General features: G+C 48.6%; 3 protein-coding genes across 3 annotated transcripts in view; 1 reads left to right on the top strand and 2 right to left on the bottom strand.

The window, feature by feature from the left end:
• LOC138979589 (structural maintenance of chromosomes flexible hinge domain-containing protein 1-like) overlaps window positions 1-21,649 on the top strand; it is a 140,579-nt gene that overhangs the window by 102,040 nt on the left and 16,890 nt on the right. The gene's annotated exons all lie outside the window — the stretch shown is intronic.
• On the bottom strand, window positions 119-20,270 carry LOC138980737 (uncharacterized). The gene is made up of 8 exons (XM_070353641.1): window positions 20,106-20,270; window positions 19,131-19,385; window positions 12,980-14,743; window positions 11,159-11,522; window positions 10,622-10,766; window positions 8,617-8,980; window positions 6,811-7,091; window positions 119-302 (listed from the first exon to the last, which is right to left on the bottom strand). Exons 1-8 carry the CDS (start codon window positions 20,268-20,270, stop codon window positions 185-187), a joined length of 3,456 nt encoding a protein of 1,151 aa, XP_070209742.1. The 3' UTR covers window positions 119-184.
• LOC138980525 (serine/threonine-protein phosphatase 6 regulatory ankyrin repeat subunit B-like) overlaps window positions 7,407-21,649 on the bottom strand; it is a 57,707-nt gene continuing 43,464 nt past the window's right edge. Inside the window, exon 2 of the mRNA XM_070353414.1 lies at window positions 7,407-7,723. The gene's annotated coding sequence lies outside the window, so the exon portion shown is untranslated. The remainder of the gene's footprint in view (window positions 7,724-21,649) is intronic.

The raw sequence follows: 21,649 nt of genomic DNA, 5'->3' as shown, positions 1-21,649 counted from the left end.
AGGCAAACTTTCCTCGTATGCTCCTTGTCGACACCCCTCTCTAGTGACTTGCGTATAATGTCACAGGGGAAAGGTTGCCTCAATAAAAGCAAAAGTATTCACTTTTTCACAACCAATACAAACCCCCACAGACTTATTTCCTAAAATCATATATTTCTGTTAGTTCTCTGAGGAAGGCCTTTGTTCAGAAGTGTGCATGTTGAGCAGCGTTGATGGCGATGATGTTGAGCGAAGCCAGAAGCTGTTCCACAGACTTGCAGGCCTTGTACTTGCACTTTGCCTTCGTCACCACCGCTACCTTCCTGAAACACAAAGACAGCGGCAATGAGAATACACGCCATTTAGCCACTTGGTGGACTGGTCTTGTGATCGACTTTTTGCTTTTCTAAAGCCCGATATTAATTGGGCGAAGTTCATTTTGCAAAGTCGACTTCATGAAGTTGGCTGCACAAAGCTTTGGCGCTGAAGTTTGGGTAAAAAGACTCAATAGGACAGCCTTAACGGTTGTTTCTGGTGCTGAAATCATAGCCATCATGAGGTGTTTTTTTTTCATAATTATATATTTAGATCTGAGATGTTTTATTCACGTCCTGCCTAGTCTACAACCAGGGGAAGAAGGCTTGTTCAGCCAACTTTAACCGCGCATTATGAGGACTTTTTTTTTCTTCTCCAAACAGTTGTGTAGGTTTTGTTACCTTTTCAATAATCTGTTTACCCCCCGCGGGTTTGGGGGAAGAATTTACCCGATGCTCCCCAGCATGTCGTAAGAGGCGACTAACGGATTCTGTTTCTCTTTTTACCCTTGTTAAGTGTTTCTTGTATAGAATATAGTCAATTTTTGTAAAGATTTTAGTCAAGCAGTATGTAAGAAATGTTAAGTCCTTTGTACTGGAAACTTGCATTAAATTACATATCTTACCCAACTCACATATAGCAATTAACTCTAGTTCAGTGCTGGTAACGCTGTACGCATCCCCTTGGTAACAAGGGAAGCCCCTCTAAAAAAAGAGTGACCAATACCCATAAGGCCATATTAATACATACTTCCGACTTCCGTATGCGCGCGCATACGCCGCCATATGCATCATTCCATACTCAGCGAGCAGTGGGACTGGTCGTGTTTTTGTACGCTCTGGCTGTGTTCAGCCATCTGTCACTTCGTCTACGGACTTGGTCACTTACCTCTTGGTATCTTCTTGCTTGTCTTATCGTCTCTTCATGTTGAGGTGAGATCTTTCTGTTTTTTGCTTGTGCTTGTGGGCGTTTTTGACCTTAAATTGAACTTGTGAAATTTTCTTGTTTACAAAATTTTTCGTGAGTTGTTTTTGGTCATGGCGGTTAACGCCAAGAAGCGGCAGTTGTCTATACGAGTAACTGCTGGTTCTCCGCCGACAAAGTAAACATCTGGGAAAGCATAGGCTTCCGGACAGGCTTGTGTTTCGGTTCATGTACTGTCTTTGCAAAAAATATCGATGTTTTGGTCGTCATGCCTCCTACTTCGTTTTTGACGGCTAAACCTTTAGACAAGGGTTCTCCTGTGGATAAGCCCGTTTAGGCTTCCTTGGTTTATGTGTTTCCCGGTCGTGCGTCTGCGGACGTGGCGACATTGTTGCTCTCTTTAAGTTCACAGGTTTCTTCCTTGGCGGGGGAGATCGCTTCCACGCGGGCGGAGATGCGTTCGCTTCCGGTGTGACGGGGGTTTCGTCTCTTGCCAACGTTCGCCTGCGCCGTCTGCTACTGTGTCTCAGGCTGATGTTCATGCGGAATGGGATGATGGGACCACGCCTTCGCTTGTGGCCTGTGTTCCGGTTCCCGGTGGTTCACACCAGTTTAAAGGTATGTTTTCTACCCAAGTACCCGGGTTCTCCGGGGAAAGGGTAGAGCGTCTCCAAGAGAAAGTAACTCCGGGCTCTGGCTTTGTGGGTGAAAGTTCCGAAGCTGAGGCTGGCTCTGACTGCATTGGCAGCAGGTCGGTGGCGGTTAGGAACCTTGGAGAGCGAACGGAAGATTTGCGCAACCACCCGCTTCTTTAGAATGTGGTAAGGGTGTGCGTCTTCCGCTTCCGCCCGGGGGGCAGGAAGAGAACAGTATAGCTGGCTCTTTGTTTGACTATGGGAGTCAAGCAGGGGGTCAGCTTCCGGAGGGCACGGGAGTGCCAGTCGGCTGTTCAGAAGACGGTGCTTCCGCAGAGGTGGTTGCACTGAATTCAAATTGCCGTTTAGGCTGTCAAGTGCAGTGGCACTGGGGGCTTAAGCGGCTTCAAGGTACAATAGGATCTTCTGGTGCATGTTTAGGCATCCGGTTGGTTCTGATATTTGCCAATCCGTGGCCGATTTTGCTAACGCTTTTGCGGCTGTGGCTTCCGGTTTCAGGATGGTTTAGCCTTCTGCCGTTAACACTGTGGTGTTGGTAGTTGGCGTTCATCAGTCTTCGGCTTTCGGTTCCGTTGTTGCGGTTCCTCTGCTGTTACTCAGGCTAAATCCACTTCCTTTTCCAGGCTTTCAGCTGGTATGAGGCAGGTGGATGGAATATCCTTTCGGAGTTCCGGCTTTTGGGAAATTTTGTTCCAAACCTTTCCCTTTTGGCAAGTGTTGCTTTTTCGGGATTGGTTCCGGCTCTCATCCTTTTGTAGATGGTTAGTATACCACTGTACAGGATGATGAGGATTTGGAAGACTAAGCTTCTGGGGCAGATGGAGACGCCTCTTTGTTGACTTTCAGCGAAGCTGCCATCTTTGTTTACATGGATGGCAGAGGTTACTACGCGCTTTTTCCCTGTTGGGTTAGCGGTAGCATTGTCATCTGCCTTTTCTCCTCCATCTTTTTTGGCGTGTCTTGCTCCTTCTTAGGATCAATTTGCGAACTCAATCGATGCTTTTGCCCCATCTCTGCCTTTGTTGGCATCTCAGGGGGAAGCTCATACTTCAGCTTTGCCGCGTTTTGCGCATTTTCAGCTGACCTGAGCCTTTTAAGGGAATCTTAGAACGTTATGTTCTTGGATTCTCTGTTGGGGTCGTTTGGGCTTCTGAAAGTTGTTTTTTCACAATTGAGGCTCCTTTGTTACCACTTCCTTTGTGGGCAACGCTCGGCTTAGCTCCTGCGGTGGCGGGGCTTTAGCTTGCGTCATCTGCTCAAGCAGCGCGTCACGCGCTGATCGCTATCCGTAGGCTTCGGTTTACTCCAAGCTTAAGAACGTAGTTTTTTTCGTTTGCTTTTTCTACGGAACCGCCACCGGGTTCCCCGGAATTGGCGAACATCCGTCTGGATGTTAATAGCAAGGAGTGACTGTCTCTCTGTCAGAACAAGGATCTCCTGGCTATGTTTCATTATGGCCGCACTCCTTTACATTTACCGCTTTTTAACAAATCTTGTTTCTGCGCTCTCTCGTGCGCGGTTACGTCCTTTCTGGATATTTTTGTGTTCCGTCAGGACGCGGATACGAAGGATGTAGCTTTGCTTTTAGCCTGGGTGTAGGTCTCTTTCAAAAAGGTTTGTTCTTTTGGCGAGACTTTAATCTCTTCTTTTCTCGAAGGTTCCTCTTTGTGGGTTCGCTTCTATGCACAGGGATTCTTCTCTTTCTTTGAAGCTCACTGCAGAAGGAAAGCGCACGGCAGGCCTTGGCTTTTTATTGTTTTCAAATAAAGGCTTCAGGCTCGCCGTTCTCGACTTTATCTTTTGTCTCCTTACCCTTGCGTTCGTGGCAGGGTTCTGTGTCTAATATCCACCTTTCTTCCCCCTGAGGCAAGTTAGCGGTGGGTGTTGGTAGGCACACAAGAGCACGCTTTCTTTCACACTTGTGGCAGTTATGTCAACTGGAAGTTAGTTCTCGGCATCACTCTTCTTTCGCCGTTGTGTTTAACACAGCGGCTGGGGGGGATTAGGTTTCCCTCTTTGTGGGGGGAGACAAGGGTGCCTCCCTTTTGGTTCTCTCTCATGGTTCGTTTGGTATTTCAGAGCTTCAGGGTTCTGATCTTTTTTCTAAGTCATACGTTTGTTGAGCCGTTTTTGGATCTATTGGAGATTGGCAAGCGGCCCTTGATAGAAGTCCTTTACTCCAGGTGTAACTGGGAGTGCAGGGCTGGAACACATTAGATGTCTAAGGCTTCTCAGCTTTGATAGGACCCTTTGTGGTCTGTTGGGTGTTAAGCAATAGAACAAAGGGTTGGAACATGTGTTGTTTCAAGCAGACAACTCCACAGGGGGCTTTTCTCATCAAGAAAGGGGGTCTCTCACTCCCTATCGCTTCCTCACGGAACATGAGAGGTTTTGGTGGTTTTACCATCACGAGATCTTTTTAGCAGCGAAGTACCTTCATGAGAGTCTCTATGACTGGGCGGACTCTCTAAGTCTGTCGGCCGAATGGCCACTTGGAGCAGACTCTCTTTGACCACGTGTTTTTGTTCCTTCGGGGGAATGGGAGAAATTTCTAATAATGAGTTTTTGCCTTTTGGTACTATCGCCTTTTGCTTATCTTCGTCGCCCGACTGCCGGGCATGGAGATTTTTACTCTTGTTTTACTTTGAGCGGCCTGCCGGTCGCACAGTTTGGGCCCGTTCTTTTTGGGTTGCCAGACCTCGTTAGGCTGGCAAGAGGGCTCCGGTTCTGCTCACACTCGTTTCTCACGGGTGTTTACTGTAGGATTTTTTTGAGTGGCTCGGGCTCTTCTGCCCGTCAACTCTGGACTGGTACTTGTCTTGTTGTCTGGCTTGGTACAGATGGCTTACGTTTTAACGGATAGAACTCCTCTTCTCTCGGTACAATGAAGGGGGCGAGCCACCTATTTTGGCTTTCCGTTCTTTTTCTCCCACGTCTTTGTTTAAGACATTATGTGATATCAGTTTTACTGAGACAGCTCGGGCTAATTTTTCTTTTGGTGGCTTTATAACCAGCAAGTTTAAGAGGGCCTACTTTAGGCTTGCTGAAAGCTGATCTTCAGTCCTTTCTTGGACTTTGCTCCTAGTTTTAGGGTTTTTGTGATTGGATTCTTTGACTCTTTTACTTAACTAGCCTTGCTGATCAACACGGAAATCGGCCATGCTTACTCGGGTAGCTTCTGTGAGAAGTGGGAGTAAGTGTTTTTTCTGCTAATTTTGCTATAGACAGATTTTCGGAGAAAGACTGATCTATGGCACTTAGGTTTCTTTTGGGTTTTCTGGCATATAAGCGGAATCTGGAGTTACCAACTTTGATTCACCGTTCAAATCTTAATCACTATTTTGGCTCCCCTAGAGCCATATTTTTAGCCTTTTGGTCTGTTCGAGTTTTGAAGATTTTTTCTGACTTGCACGGATTGCTTGAGATCATTAAATCTAAGGGCTCTTGTTCTTATCTTTCTGCTTCGTCGCCCTTTAACCTTGAACGGTTATAGACGACGTTAAACACTGATTAATTTATATAAAGGAAGAAAGAATGTCTTTCAACTTTGGTAGGGGTAATGACTGGTTGAGGTCAACCTTGCCTAGATGGACTGCCACAGTGTTCAGGTATGCCTTCAAGTGGTGGCAGTAGACAGGGGGGGGGGGGGGCAGTCAGTCAGTCCTCCCCCTTCGAACAGCACGGACTCTATATTCCTTTCTTGAGCATTTTTATGGCTCTTGGAGATTCTGATGTACATTTTTGTACGGTTTTAGCCCTCCACAGTTTTCCGTTAAGGACTCTGCACACTAGATCGGAATCTCAGGAACTTCTTTTTATCGCACTCGTTATGGTGCGCTTTAAAGACATCTCGAGAGTAGTGTTAGCCAATTGGGTCTCCACCATAGTTAGACAAGTTTATGTATGGTGGCAGAGTCAGGCAGGGGATGTCAGGGCAGTTTTGCCCTTTACTACAGCTAGGCCTCACGGGGCAAGAGATTGGGCTTCTACTCTAGCTGTTCTTCGATTTGGTCTCCTGGCAGAACTGTGTTCTTGAGTCGGCTTGCTGGCTTTATGGAAAGGTTTTTCATTGGTGTTTATCTCAGAGATGCCTATGCATTGAGATAGGATGTGTTTCTGGGTTACCTGCTCTGTTAGCGGCAGGACAGATTCTCAATTCCTGATTGGGTTAAGTGCCCTCCACCTATAGTAGCAATCTGCTATATGTGAGTTGGGTAAGATATGTAATTTAATTAAAAATTTTAGTAATAAATTTTCATTTGATTAATATACTTACCCAACTCACATCGTTTATTCCCTCCCGCCTCCCCGCTGTGGGGGGTGGATTTCTAAAAAAAGGGGAGTGAGTTGGGCTTCGTTTGGAATGATGCATATGGCGGCGTATGCGCGCGCATACGGAAGTCGGAAGTATGTATTAATATGGCCTTATGGGTATTGGTCACTCTTTTTTTAGAGGGGCTTCCCTTGTTACCAAGGGGATGCGTACAGCGTTACCAGCACTGAACTAGAGTTAATTGCTATATGTGAGTTGGGTAAGTATATTAATCAAATGAAAATTTATTACTAAAATTTTTAATTCTCCCAGTAAGGTAATACATTGTACTACGTTGCAAGCCCCTGGAGCAAATTTTTGATTAGTGCTTTTGTGAACAAGAAACAATTGACAAGTGGCTCTATCCCATCTCCCCCCTTTCCCCGTCACGATATAACCTTCGTGGTTGAAAACGACGTTAAACACCAAATAAAGAAAGAATAATCTGTTTCTGGACTCCTCACCAAGAATCAAATGAGTTTTGTTTGTCTCGACAGCTAAAAGTTTTGACTTCTTTTGTGGATTCGATCATACGTTGTAGACTGAAGCTTTGTAATGACTTCATAATACAATAAAAGAAACACTGAGTCAGACTGTGTGTGAGAAAAGATCCCCAATCCTCACCCCGTCATATGCCAGGTGGTGAGCGTCACTTCTCGTTTGGATGACTGGTAGGCCGTGGTGCACGGGATGCACGTGTTGTCATGGCACACAGACACCACCACCAGGTGGCCGGGGTGACCTTTTACCCGCCCTGGGGCAGGCAGGGTCAAAGTCACAGGCGAGGCGAAGGTCACCTTCTCAAGGGCGTTGAGGAAAAGGATGGGGCCAATGGAGAGAATGTTGGAGACGTAACTGTCAGAGTTACTGATGGCTTTCAGCACTGTGCTGGATATCGTCAGTTGCTGCAACACAAGGATCAACCATTTAGAAGTAGCTACGTAAAGATTTTACTTTCAATGGGGTGAAGGTTTTCCCCTCTGTTGTTGCTGTCTTTTACAGACTATGAGCAATACGCAGAAGAAAACAATCTTGCAGTTTGGGCTATTTATATTTCTCCTTTTACACTTTCTCAAATAGCAGATGCTGGATCGTAAAGTTGCACAAGGGCCTTGGTGCATTTTTTCTTTCTGGCATGTCCAGAATGAGATGCTTGATTGTGGGATGTTGTGTGAAACCTTCACAAAGCGTTATTTGCTAACTTAACATTTCTGTCCCGGGGGCCCGGTAGCTCAGTTGGTAGAGCACTGGACTTGTGATCGGAAGGTCGCAGGATCGAATTCGGGCCGGGACGGACACGGGTCAACTTTATGTGCAGACCCAGAGACGGAAGCCATGTCCCACCCCCGTGTCATCACAATGGCACGTAAAAGACCTTGGTCATTCTGCCATAAGTGCAGGTGGCTGAATACACCTAAACATGCAGACACCTGGGTAGCGCGACTCCGTTGCTGCTAGCTTTCCACTGGGAGGAAGCGACCCGAATTTCCCAGCGATGGGACAATAAAGTAATGAAAATGAAAAAAAAAAATGAAAACTAGCGTCTATTTGGGATATGACGTGGGTATATGCTAGGTTATTTGTCATATTGGTTGTATTTACTCCATAAATTTGTGTCAGTACACATCCGGCAGAACATTTTCCCGTCTTCGTAATCCAGACAAGTATATGCTCTTGTTGGTTTTCTTTGGAAACTAGCAGACGATTACATCAGTATCAACGGTGCACATGATAACTCAAATTTAGTGCATCCTGGGACATGCTGTTCTCAAGTTTAGTGCATCCTGGGACAGGCTTTTCTCAAGTTTTAAGTGCATCCTGGGACAGGTTGTTCTCAAGTTTAGTGCATCCTGGGACAGGCTGTTCTCAAATTTAGTGCATCCTGGGACATGCTATTCTCAAGTTTAGTGCATCCTGGGACAGGCTGTTCTCAAGTTTAGTGCATCCTGGGACATGCTATTCTCAAGTTTAGTGCATCCTGGGACAGGCTTTTCTCAAGTTTTAAGTGCATTCTGGGACAGGCTGTTCTCAAGTTTAGTGCATCACCCCCTCCAAGATATTCTAGTACCGGTATGTATCTATTGAACACTGGCTTTCACTTCTTTGAGCCATGTGACGTCAGAGGCCGACAAAACTTCATATTTTGGCAGCCAACCGAGACCACAAAATAGTGCATGTTTGTGTGCTTTCAATCATGAAAACTAAAAGGAATTCTAACCAGAATCGATCGATACATAAATATTTGTATTTTTGACCAAAACATGACATTTGACACAGATCCGGACAGCGCGGTCTGGGAGGAACACTGACTGTCTCCATCTGTGTCAAATGTCATATTGTGGTCAAAAATACAAATAACGTATGATTTATTCAGCTTCTTGTGTGTATTAGGACGCAGGGACGCACAGTTTGGGCGCCCTGCACAGGTACCTGCAGTGTGACGTGGAGAGTAGTGTTGACTGCCCCCGGTGGGACTGACACCTGGACGTGCTGACAGAATGTGGACACAAAGTGACCCCCGGTCTCCGTGGCGGTGAAGGTCTCTCCGGGGCTGTACTCTAGCCCCGCCTCCAGCCCTGCCCCCTGGGTGGAGTTAGCTCCCCCTGTGTGGCTGTCGTGCAATGCCCCGCTGTCCCCACGTCTCATGGCCTTGTTGGAGTTAGCTCCCCCTGTGTGGCTGTCGTGCAACGCCCCGCTGTCCCCACGTCTCATGGCCTGGGTGGAGTTAGCTCCCCCTGTGTGGCTGTCGTGCAATGCCCCGCTGTCCCCACGTCTCATGGCCTTGTTGGAGAATCTGGCAAGGTTGAAGAGACATACATTGACAAACATGAAAAACATAGGGAAGTAAGTGATGTTAATCAGTAAACTCACACAGCGTTACAAGGGCAATCAGTAAACTCATACAACGTTACAAGGGCAATCAGTAAACTCATACAGCGTTACAAGGGCAATCAGTAAACTCACACAATGTTACAAGGGCAATCAGTAAACTCATACAACGTTACAAGGGCAATCAGTAAACTCATACAGCGTTACAAGGGCAATCAGTAAACTCAGACAACGTTACAAGGGCAATCAGTAAACTCATACAACGTTACAAGGGCAATCAGTAAACTCACACAGCGTTACAAGGGCAATCAGTAAACTCATACAGCGTTACAAGGGCAATCAGTAAACTCATACAGCGTTACAAGGGCAATCAGTAAACTCATACAACGTTACAAGGGCAATCAGTAAACTCACACAACGTTACAAGGGCAATCAGTAAACTCACACAGCGTTACAAGGGCAATCAGTAAACTCATACAACGTTACAAGGGCAATCAGTAAACTCATACAACGTTACAAGGGCAATCAGTAAACTCATACAGCGTTACAAGGGCAATCAGTAAACTCATACAACGTTACAAGGGCAATCAGTAAACTCACACAACGTTACAAGGGCAATCAGTAAACTCACACAACGTTACAAGGGCAATCAGTAAACTCATACAACGTTACAAGGGCAATCAGTAAACTCACACAACGTTACAAGGGCAATCAGTAAACTCATACAACGTTACAAGGGCAATCAGTAAACTCACACAGCATTACAAGGGCAATAGAGTGAGAGGTATGGGGAACCAACGTCCTGGCGCCTGACAGATGAACACAAGTATTGAAATGAACAAGACAGACTAATGGAGTGGGAAAACATTCACAGAGAGAGGGTGCGTACAAAAAAAAGGAGCTGGCTGTCTTAATGGGATCTGCATCTTTGGGACTGGAAATATTTTGATGTAAAAAAACTAAAATGGTTTGGGAAAAGAAGGGAATCAAACAAGGACATTTCACAATGACTGGCAACTAATGAGAGAAGTCTACTTCACAAAGCTGGCTGCGTGACGCTTTGGTGCTGAATTTTCGGATGAGACGAAAAACCGAGGTCCCTTCGTGTACACTACATTTGGTGTGCACGTTAAAGATCCCACGATTGACAAAAGGGTCTTTCCTGGCAAAATTGTATAGGCATAGATAAAAATGTCCACCAAAATACCCGTGTGACTTGGAATAATAGGCCGTGAAAAGTAGGATATGCGCCGAAATGGCTGCGATCTGCTGGCCGATGTGAATGCGTAATGTATTGTGTAAAAAAAAATCCATCTCACACGGCATACATAAATCCCTGCTTCTTGAATATGTGCGCGATATAAATTGCATAAAATAAAATAGATAAATAAATCCCTGCGCTTAGAACTGTACCCACGGAATACGCGCGATATAAGCCTCATATTGATTGATTGATTGATTGATTGATTGATTGATTGATTGATTGATTGATTGATTGATTGATTGAAAAGACTTTGTGAAGTTCACTTCAATCTCAATGAAGGACCGCCCTAAGGTTGGCTGAAAATGTGCGCAACTGTAAAAAGAGTTTTATGAAATATCTGACCTGCCGGTGTGCTGTCCGTTGAATCCGATGACGGGCTGCAGCAGGTCTCGGTGTAGCTGTGTCTGGATGTGGTTACACACCCCCAGTAACGTGTAGTCCGTGCTGCGACCTGGGGCGGTGTGTGTCCTGCTGGGCTGGTTGGGATCTGAAACAGTGACACAACTTGCTGATGAAGATTGTATTACAGGGGTCTGCTGGGTTTGCTTACAAAAGCGTGGGATAACAAGTTGTTTGCTATAGCTCAGGATGACCATATCCTGTAGTCCTGCCTTACCTTTGTAAAAAAACAAACAACAACAACAAAAACACTGCTGCAAAATTATGGGGGTACAAAATGTTGCCTTCAAAGAAGAGACATTCCACTGAAATCGGAATGTGGCTTGGGAAAATACTCATACACATAAGAACCCACTCTTGCAAAAACGCAAGTGTATGTATGTATGTATAATAATAATAATAATAACGGGCATTTATAAATGTGGCAGTCTCAGCCCGTGAGTGCAGAAGAAGAAGAAGGAAGAAAGGCAAGATTCTCACCCAGACCATGATGTGAAGCAGCGTGCGTTGTGGAACTGATGTTGGCGCCAGTGTCAGAGGTAGAGGGGTGGAGGGAGGAGGAGGAGGCGGGGCTATGCTGGAAAGGGGAGTGGTTTCCCAATGATTGATGCCTCAGTTCAAAGTTCTCCTGGCTTTGCACACCCCTTGCTCTCATCATGGGCGGGCTGTCGGGAGATCTGAGGGCAGCGAAAGAGTGGAGTCCCCCCTGCCTGTCGGACACGCCTGGTGTCTGTGTAGCGGAGTGGACGTTGGTTTCTTGGGGGGCGGTCTGAGTCCACGTCTGGATGGTCAGGGGCTCGGAGAGGTGCGATCGCAGCGTCCAGTTGGTGCTAGACTTGAGCATCTGGTAGAGAGGTCAGGAAAGGTGTGGCTAGTTCATATACAGACAGCAGTTGGTGCTAGACTTGACCCTCTGGTAGAGAGGTCAGGAAAGGTGTGGCTAGTTCATATACAGACAGCAGTTGCTGCTAGACTTGAGCGTCTGGTAGAGAGGTCAGGAAAGGTGTGGCTAGTTCATATACAGACAGCAGTTGGTGCTAGACTTGAGCGTCTGGTATAGAGGTCAGGAAAGGTGTGGCTAGTTCATATACAGACAGCAGTTGGTGCTAGACTTGACCCTCTGGTATAGAGGTCAGGAAAGGTGTGGCTAGTTCATATACAGACAGCAGTTGCTGCTAGACTTTAGCGCCTGGTATAGAGGTCAGGAAAGGTGTGGCTAGTTCATATACAGACAGCAGTTGCTGCTAGACTTGAGCGTCTGGTAGAGAGGTCAGGAAAGGTGTGGCTAGTTCATATACAGACAGCAGTTGCTGCTAGACTTGAGCGTCTGGTAGAGAGGTCAGGAAAGGTGTGGCTAGTTCATATACAGACAGCAGTTGCTGCTAGACTTGACCCTCTGGTATAGAGGTCAGGAAAGGTGTGGCTAGTTCATATACAGACAGCAGTTGCTGCTAGACTTGAGCGTCTGGTAGAGAGGTCAGGAAAGGTGTGGCTAGTTCATATACAGACAGCAGTTGGTGCTAGACTTGACCCTCTGGTATAGAGGTCAGGAAAGGTGTGGCTAGTTCACATACAGACAGCAGTTGGTGCTAGACTTGACCCTCTGGTATAGAGGTCAGGAAAGGTGTGGCTAGTTCATATACAGACAGCAGTTGGTGCTAGACTTGACCCTCTGGTAGAGAGGTCAGGAAAGGTGTGGCTAGTTCATATACAGACAGCAGTTGGTGCTAGACTTGACCCTCTGGTAGAGAGGTCAGGAAAGGTGTGGCTAGTTCATATACAGACAGCAGTTGGTGCTAGACTTGACCCTCTGGTATAGAGGTCAGGAAAGGTGTGGCTAGTTCATACAGACAGCAGTGCAACCCCTCTTCTTGGACCACACAAATGTAAGAAAATCATGTCTTAAAAAGGAGGGAGTCAAATAATGGGGTTAAATTGACACTCAGGTTATGAAAAGAAAGAGTTCTACTCTGGCAAAGTGAGGTTTTCCTTGCGGAAATTTGTGAAATCTCTCCCCTGGGGAAAGCGAGCTGGTACGTCGCTACAGTTCCATTTCTTGTTGTTTTGTCTGCAATGTGTCTTGAACTGTTTTCCAAGCCTTGATGCTTTAGCTGTGAACTGGATTCTAAGTCATGTACATGTATACACACATGGGGATTCTGCACACCAGTTAGAGTTTGTTCAACACGTATTGATTTCAGGAACAAATATAAATAAATCCCTCGCTAAATCCATGGCCATATGCTGGTTTGATGTCAGACAAGCTTATACTGACTGAGCTATGTCCCCGCCCCAACCTACCTGCGTTCCTTTGCTGGCGGCTGGTTTCTTCTTTCTCAGGGTGCTGTGTCGACTGTTGGGCTGTGACTCGCTCGTCTTCAGCACCCTCATCTGTCTGGCTTCAGAGCTTCTGCCTTCACCGTTGTCGTAGTCATAGATTCTAAGATTTGACGCCGAGTTGTATGCTACTTTTCTTTCTGTCTGGTCTTCAGTGCGACTGCTTCTGTGGCTGGCTGTCTTGGAGGTGCTGGTGTGAGAGGGAGGGACTTTTTTCACTGCGGTGTCATCATCGTTGAAACTTTTCGCTTTCGCACTACCAGCAGTGGACGAGAGAATCTTTTTCTGATTTTTCTCATCGTCAAAGTTGACTGCCGATTTGCTGCTCATGGTGGTGAAAGTTGATTTCTTGAGGTTCTTGTGTGAAGATTTTACTTTCTTGTAGTCGAGCAGCCACTGGCTTCCTTCCAGGGTGGTGCCTCCGTGTCCATGGTGATGACAGTCTGTAGAACTGAAGCTGGCCTCAAGAGCAGAATCTTCGTCGTCGTCATCATCATCGTAGTGGTCAGAGGCGAAGGACATGACGGACATGGGGTCCTGGTAATGGTACCTCTTCTCCTGGCTGCTGACACTCTCCGCGGAGAAACTGGCGCGGATTTCACCCGTCTCGTAACGATCGTCCAGAGGGTAGGGAACGGACCTGGCTGTCCTCAGTGTCATGTTGGCGTCCCACGATGCCCTGCGGCGTGACGGCTGCGGGCGGTAGTAGAGGAAGTTGTCGAGCCAGGTGCGGTCATGCTGAGAGGCGTCGGCTTGCGGCCAGACGGAGGAGGTCCGGCTTTTGGACAGTAGGTCGTGCGTGGCTTCTTTCTTGGAGGACGGGGGATGGTGTAGGGAGGGCATGGAAGCGTACTGACGGAGTTTATTGTTCTGCCCCAGCTTACTTTTGACGCTTTTGGTGTCTGCTGCTCGAGTGGACGGCCTGGCCTGGTTCTCTTTGACTGTAGCCTCTGCCTGTTGTTTGTGGTGGGGTAGAGTGACGCGGGAAATCTTGTGGTTCCCTCGCACGTTAAAGGACGTTAGCTTCTCCATGAAGTGCAGGGCTGCAGGCAAGGAACGCAGGTCGTTCTCAGACAGATCTAACGACTGGAGTTTCCTTAGCCAACCGATGTCTTCCGGCACCTCAGTGATGAGGTTCTGGGCCAGGTTGAGCCGCTTGAGGTTCTTGAGACGGTAAACGCCTCGCGGGAGAGTCTCCAGTTTGTTGTGGGAGGCGTCCAAAGCGGCGAGGTCTGTCATGCGAAGAACGGAGAAGCAGGCGAGCTTGTTGTGCGCCATGTTGAGGTACTTGAGGTGCGGGAAGTCGTCAGGCAGGGACTCCAGGCTGTTGTCCTGAAGGTGAAGGACACGCAGGTTCTTGAGCGCGGCGATCTGGTCCGGCAAGAACTGCAGGCGGTTGTGGGCTACCGACAAGTACTTGAGTTGTCGCAGCTTGGTCGCCATGACGCCCACAGTCACGAAGCGGTTCTCGCTCAGGTTCAGCTCCCGCAGCTCCCTCAGCTGGTCAAAGTCCGGGGGGAGCGTGGCCAGGCGGTTCCTGCAGACGTCGAGCGCCCTGAGCCAGGTGAGCTTGGTGACCACCAGGGGGATCTGGTCCAGCAGGTTGTCGGACAGGTCGAGACGCAGCAGGTGGTACAGGTGCTGCAGGGAGAAGGGCAGGTACCACAGCCGGTTGCCGTGGAGATCCAGCACACGCAGGTTGCTGAGAGAACCAAGCTCGTGGGGTATCTGAAGGAGACAGAAAATCGGGAGACCGCTGTTGAAATGAAGGCAGGGTGTTGCGTTATTGAATCAGATCATTTTGTGGAGAACAAGAGTATTGAACAGTGGGAGGGTTAACTTTGCTGTCCATGTTGATTACTTCTCCTTTAGTAATAAGGGTCTCCAATGTCTCAATGTTTCTGTTGAATGCAGACAGATTTTGTTTCTTTTGTTGTTTTTCCCAGATCAAGTTGTATAGCTTTGAAAGGGATAAGAAGGAAGAGGTCTTGCCAGAAGCACACAGCGGACTCCCCCCCCCCCCCCCCTTTACAGACCTACACAGAGAAAACCAGGTCTTTAAATGAGCTTACATTTACACAGGTTATCAACAAGAATCCCCCCGCGGGTTAGGGGGAAGAATTTACCCGATGCTCCCCAGCATGTCGTAAGAGGCGACTAATGGATTCTGTTTCTCCTTTTACCCTTGTTAAGTGTTTCTTGTATAGAATATAGTCAATTTTTGTACAGATTTTAGTCAAGCAGTATGTAAGAAATGTTAAGTCCTTTGTTCTGGAAACTTGCATTCTCCCAGTAAGGTAATATATTGTACTACGTTGCAAGCCCCTGGAGCAAATTTTTGATTAGTGCTTTTGTGAACAAGAAACAATTGACAAGTGGCTCTATCCCATCTCCCCCCTTTCCCCGTCGCGATATAACCTTCGTGGTTGAAAACGACGTTAAACACCAAATAAAGAAAGAAAGTATGAACAAGAAATCTCAGATACCAAGGTCATGAAGGGAGGGAGTCTTCAATTGGGGGGTCCTAATAAGGGGGTCCACTGTGTCAATACCTGTTCCAGCTGGTGGTTGGCCAGCTTGAGGCCCTGAGCGCCTTGAGGCCCTGCAGACCTTTGGGCAGGGAGGTTTAGCAAGAAACACATTACCTGTTCCAGCTGGTGGTTGGCCAGCTTGAGGCCCTGAGCGCCTTGAGGCCCTGCAGACCTTTGGGCAGGGAGGTTTAGCAAGAAACACATTACCTGTTCCAGCTGGTGGTTGGCCAGCTTGAGGCCCTGAGCGCCTTGAGGCCCTGCAGACCTTTGGGCAGGGAGGTTTAGCAAGAAACACATTACCTGTTCCAGCTGGTGGTTGGCCAGCTTGAGGCCCTGAGCGCCTTGAGGCCCTGAAGACCTTTGGGCAGGGAGGTTTAGCAAGAAACACATTACCTGTTCCAGCTGGTGGTTGGCCAGCTTGAGGCCCTGCAGACCTTTGGGCAGGGAGGTTTAGCAAGAAACACATTACCTGTTCCAGCTGGTGGTTGGTCAGCTTGAGGCCCTGAGCGCCTTGAGGCCCTGCAGACCTTTGGGCAGAGAGGTTTAGCAAGAAACACATTACCTGTTCCAGCTGGTGGTTGGCCAGCTTGAGGCCCTGAGCGGCTTGAGGCCCTGCAGACCTTTGGGCAGGGAGGTTTAGCAAGAAACACATTACCTGTTCCAGCTGGTGGTTGGTCAGCTTGAGGCCCTGAGCGGCTTGAGGCCCTGCAGACCTTTGGGCAGGGAGGTTTAGCAAGAAACACATTACCTGTGCCAGCTGGTGGTTGGCCAGTTTGAGCACCCTGAGCGCCTTGAGGCCCTGCAGACCTTTGGGCAGGGAGGTTTAGCAAGAAACACATTACCTGTTCCAGCTGGTGGTTGGCCAGCTTGAGCACCCTCAGTGCCTTGAGGCCCTGCAGACCTTTGGGCAGAGAGGTTTAGCAAGAAACACATTACCTGTTCCAGCTGGTGGTTGGCCAGTTTGAGCACCCTGAGCGCCTTGAGGCCCTGCAGACCTTTGGGCAGGGAGGTTTAGCAAGAAACACATTACCTGTTCCAGCTGGTGGTTGGCCAGCTTGAGCACCCTGAGCGCCTTGAGGCCCTGCAGACCTTTGGGCAGAGAGGTTTAGCAAGAAACACATTACCTGTTCCAGCTGGTGGTTGGCCAGCTTGAGGCCCTGAGCGCCTTGAGGCCCTGCAGACCTTTGGGCAGGGAGGTTTAGCAAGAAACACATTACCTGTTCCAGCTGGTGGTTGGCCAGCTTGAGGCCCTGAACGGCTTGAGGCCCTGAAGACCTTTGGGCAGGGAGGTTTAGCAAGAAACACAATACCTGTTCCAGCTGGTGGTTGGCCAGCTTGAGGCCCTGAGCGCCTTGAGGCCCTGCAGACCTTTGGGCAGAGAGGTTTAGCAAGAAACACATTACCTGTTCCAGCTGGTGGTTGGTCAGCTTGAGGCCCTGAGCGCCTTGAGGCCCTGCAGACCTTTGGGCAGAGAGGTTTAGCAAGAAACACATTACCTGTTCCAGCTGGTGGTTGGCCAGCTTGAGGCCCTGAGCGCCTTGAGGCCCTGCAGACCTTTGGGCAGGGAGGTTTAGCAAGAAACACATTACCTGTTCCAGCTGGTGGTTGGTCAGCTTGAGGCCCTGAGCGCCTTGAGGCCCTGCAGACCTTTGGGGAGGGAGGTTTAGCAAGAAACACATTACCTGTTCCAGCTGGTGGTTGGCCAGCTTGAGGCCCTGAGCGCCTTGAGGCCCTGAAGACCTTTGGGCAGGGAGGTTTAGCAAGAAACACATTACCTGTTCCAGCTGGTGGTTGGCCAGCTTGAGGCCCTGAGCGCCTTGAGGCCCTGCAGACCTTTGGGCAGGGAGGTTTAGCAAGAAACACATTACCTGTTCCAGCTGGTGGTTGGCCAGCTTGAGGCCCTGAGCGCCTTGAGGCCCTGAAGACCTTTGGGCAGGGAGGTTTAGCAAGAAACACATTACCTGTTCCAGCTGGTGGTTGGCCAGTTTGAGGCCCTGAGCGCCTTGAGGCCCTGCAGACCTTTGGGCAGGGAGGTTTAGCAAGAAACACATTACCTGTTCCAGCTGGTGGTTGGCCAGCTTGAGGCCCTGAGCGGCTTGAGGCCCTGCAGACCTTTGGGCAGGCGCTCAGGTTTAGCAAGAAACGCGTTACCTGTTCCAGCTGGTGGTTGGCCAGCTTGAGGCCCTGAGCGGCTTGAGGCCCTGCAGACCTTTGGGCAGGGAGGTTTAGCAAGAAACGCATTACCTGTTCCAGCTGGTTGTTGGCCAGCTTGAGGCCCTGAGCGGCTTGAGGCCCTGCAGACCTTTGGGCAGGGAGGTTTAGCAAGAAACACATTACCTGTTCCAGCTGGTGGTTGGCCAGCTTGAGGCCCTGAGCGCCTTGAGGCCCTGCAGACCTTTGGGCAGGGAGGTTTAGCAAGAAACACATTACCTGTTCCAGCTGGTGGTTGGCCAGCTTGAGGCCCTGAGCGCCTTGAGGCCCTGCAGACCTTTGGGCAGGGAGGTTTAGCAAGAAACGCATTACCTGTTCCAGCTGGTGGTTGGCCAGCTTGAGGCCCTGAGCGGCTTGAGGCCCTGAACGCCTTGAGGCCCTGCAGACCTTTGGGCAGGGAGGTTTAGCAAGAAACACATTACCTGTTCCAGCTGGTGGTTGGCCAGTTTGAGGCCCTGAGCGCCTTGAGGCCCTGCAGACCTTTGGGCAGGCGCTCAGGTTTAGCAAGAAACACATTACCTGTTCCAGCTGGTGGTTGGCCAGCTTGAGGCCCTGAGCGGCTTGAGGCCCTGCAGACCTTTGGGCAGGGAGGTTTAGCAAGAAACACATTACCTGTTCCAGCTGGTGGTTGGCCAGCTTGAGGCCCTGAGCGGCTTGAGGCCCTGAGCGGCTTGAGGCCCTGCAGACCTTTGGGCAGGGAGGTTTAGCAAGAAACACATTACCTTTTCCAGCTGGTGGTTGGCCAGCTTGAGGCCCTGAGCGCCTTGAGGCCCTGCAGACCTTTGGGCAGGGAGGTTTAGCAAGAAACGCATTACCTGTTCCAGCTGGTGGTTGGCCAGCTTGAGGCCCTGAGCGCCTTGAGGCCCTGCAGACCTTTGGGCAGAGAGGTTTAGCAAGAAACACATTACCTGTTCCAGCTGGTGGTTGGCCAGTTTGAGCACCCTGAGCGGCTTGAGGCCCTGCAGACCTTTGGGCAGGGAGTTTAGCAAGAAACACATTACCTGTGCCAGCTGGTGGTTGACCAGTTTGAGCCCCTGAGCGCCTTGAGGCCCTGCAGACCTTTGGGCAGAGAGGTTTAGCAAGAAACACATTACCTGTTCCAGCTGGTTGTTGGCCAGCTTGAGGCCCTGAGCCCCTTAAGGCCCTGCAGACCTTTGGGCAGAGAGGTTTAGCAAGACACACATTACCTGTTCCAGCTGGTTGTTGGCCAGCTTGAGGCCCTGAGCGGCTTGAGGCCCTGCAGACCTTTGGGCAGGGAGGTTTAGCAAGAAACACATTACCTGTTCCAGCTGGTGGTTGGCCAGTTTGAGGCCCTGAGCGGCTTGAGGCCCTGCAGACCTTTGGGCAGGGAGGTTTAGCAAGAAACACATTACCTGTTCCAGCTGGTTGTTGGCCAGCTTGAGCACCCTGAGCGCCTTGAGGCCCTGAAGACCTTTGGGCAGGGAGGTGAGTCGGTTGTCACTCAGGTCCAGTTCCGACAGGTGTCGACAGTTGACCAAGGTGGGGGGCAGGGCGGTCAGCAGGTTGTGCTGGAGGTGCAGGGTTCGAATCCCTCGCAGGTAGGACACCATGGGGGGCAGCTGGTCCAGGCGGTTGTGCGACAGCTTCAGCACATCCAGCTGCTGGAACTGGAGGGCAGAGAGTGTGTCAGAGAAATCCAGGCTGCTATGCCTGGGGATAGCATTCTGCCACACAATCACGCTGCACATTTTTTTACTTTTTCTAGCAGGCATATATTCATGTTTTGCAAGCCCTGAGACTTTCGCTGTGAGCTTTATCGTACACTAGTGTCCACACGGGGGTGTTCGGACAACAAAGAGAGTCTGCACCAAATGTGGGTGTCGAACCCATGCCGATAGCAACAACAGAATTCAAAGCCAGCGCCGCTGCCGACTGAGCTCTCCCTGCCCCACTTTGGCAGCGTTGTTCTCAGGCCTTGGTCTTCTGTCAAAGACGCATACGCTTTTTGATATGATACCTGCCTTTCATCCCCAGCCGGTCAACTGTTCAGTTGTTTTGATATGCTTTTAAAATACTTTTCTTTTAAAAAAAAATACAAGGGGGGGGGGGGGGGGGGCAATGCCTAATGCGCTTTTATCTAGGCCGTAAAATACAGTACTTTCTCTTTTTTCTTTTTTTCTTAAGCCCATCCTAAACTGGGCAAAATCGACTATGCGAAGTTAACTTCGCGAATCTGGCCGCAGGAAGCTTTAGCACTGAGTGTTTGGTACAGACTTCGCGAAGTCGACTTCAGGCTGAATTAAGGACTGCCTTAAAGTAACATTATCTTAAGAGAATTAGCGTTTTGTTTTTCATGGGAATGTGTTTACAGCAGCGTTACTCCTTACCTGGAAGACCTGCAGGGGGATGTAGACCAGGCCGCGGTGACTGAGGTCCAGCTGCGAGTGACCTCTGGCGTCACACTTGACGTGCAGCCGTATGTTTTGATTGACAGGGGGGCGGGGCTTCTGGGGCCATCCCAGCATGCCCCTGGCATCCCCTCGTCTCCCCATTCTGTTCGTCATGCTTTGTCTGCAGGGCGAAATAAAGTGTAAATATTTGAAGTACGGTGGCACCTCCCTTTTAAGACCATGTTTTCTCAGATATTCTTTTGATTATGCGTCCAAAAGTTTATCCTCATTTTATGACTCCCTCCTTTTTAAGACCTGATTTTCTCAATTTTTTTACGGTTTTAGAAGAGAGGTACAAGCGTTGATTTGTGCAAAGTCATGCTTTTACCAGCAGAAAATATGGTTTTCTTGATTCAAAATTCTGCATGTACTGTCAAAGCTGCCCTGATGACCACCTCGTTATGACAACTGCCTGCATGCCCATTTCAACCATCTTGAAGAATCCCCAATGTGGGTTTTTACTGTATAATTTTTCTGTATAATTCACCTTTCCATAGCAACTTTTGGTTGGTCCCCCGGGTTGTAGTAAAAGAGATGTTTAACTGTCCAGAGAGAAAACAGATTGTCTCTAGATGTTGCTTTGTTTCGGATGAAATTAAATGACAGCATCAAGATTTACAAGATGTGAAAATAATTGAATATCCTTTTCCAAGCAAAATTGTGCAGGTCTTGTGGTCCTGCTCAATTACCTGGCTAAGGATGCTTTGTTCAGTTTAACAGCTACATACAGTTTCATGCATAACCTAAAAAGGTACATGCAAAGACAGTAATGAGGCTTTAAAACAAAAAGGAACCTACCTTTCATCTGTTGCTAAATTGAATGACGGTCACAACAAAGAGGTCACTATCACTAACGCCACCTTTTACATCGTAATACAGATGAAAGTTCTTTCTCTCTGACAATAAGAAAGGAATGCCAGACCTTTCATTCCATTAGTCCTATCTCCTGACTTCCTCTGAAGCACAAGCAGAACCTGGACTGCTCAGGTATTCAGGTTAATCAAGACACACGGCCAGGTAGCTCATCAATTATGCAAATGAGAGGCAAAGAATACAAGTCTTAGAGTCTAAAACTTCCCCTCCTTGGGCCGTTAGTATTGATTTTATCATCCTGTCCTGACCTCATGTTTGAGGGTAGATTTCGCTGTACTCTTGTGAACTGTCAACATCAGAGAATATTGCAACCTGTTTGATTTTCTAAGCTGAGTGGATGTGAGTTTTATATGGTGTATAGGGCTGAAGAGAGCATTCATTTTTAAAAGTACCTTCAGAGTTGAATGGTTGTGGCGCTGTTAGGTCGTTGGTATTTACATTACCTGTACCCCCCCTCCCCTCTAATATGCACAGAGACAGTGACATAATCATACTACCCCCACTCACCCATCGATCCTCCTATCTCTTTGTGTCTGTCTGTATATCTGGCTGTCTATCTGTCTGCATTTATGTGTTGGTCTGTCTGTTGTTTGTGTGTGAAAATGCTG

Source organism: Littorina saxatilis, linkage group LG11 (assembly GCF_037325665.1).
Source record: "Littorina saxatilis isolate snail1 linkage group LG11, US_GU_Lsax_2.0, whole genome shotgun sequence".
NCBI lineage: Eukaryota > Metazoa > Mollusca > Gastropoda > Littorinimorpha > Littorinidae > Littorina > Littorina saxatilis.
The sequence above is the reverse complement of the archived record's forward strand: the minus strand, read 5'-3'. Positions and strand labels throughout refer to the sequence as shown.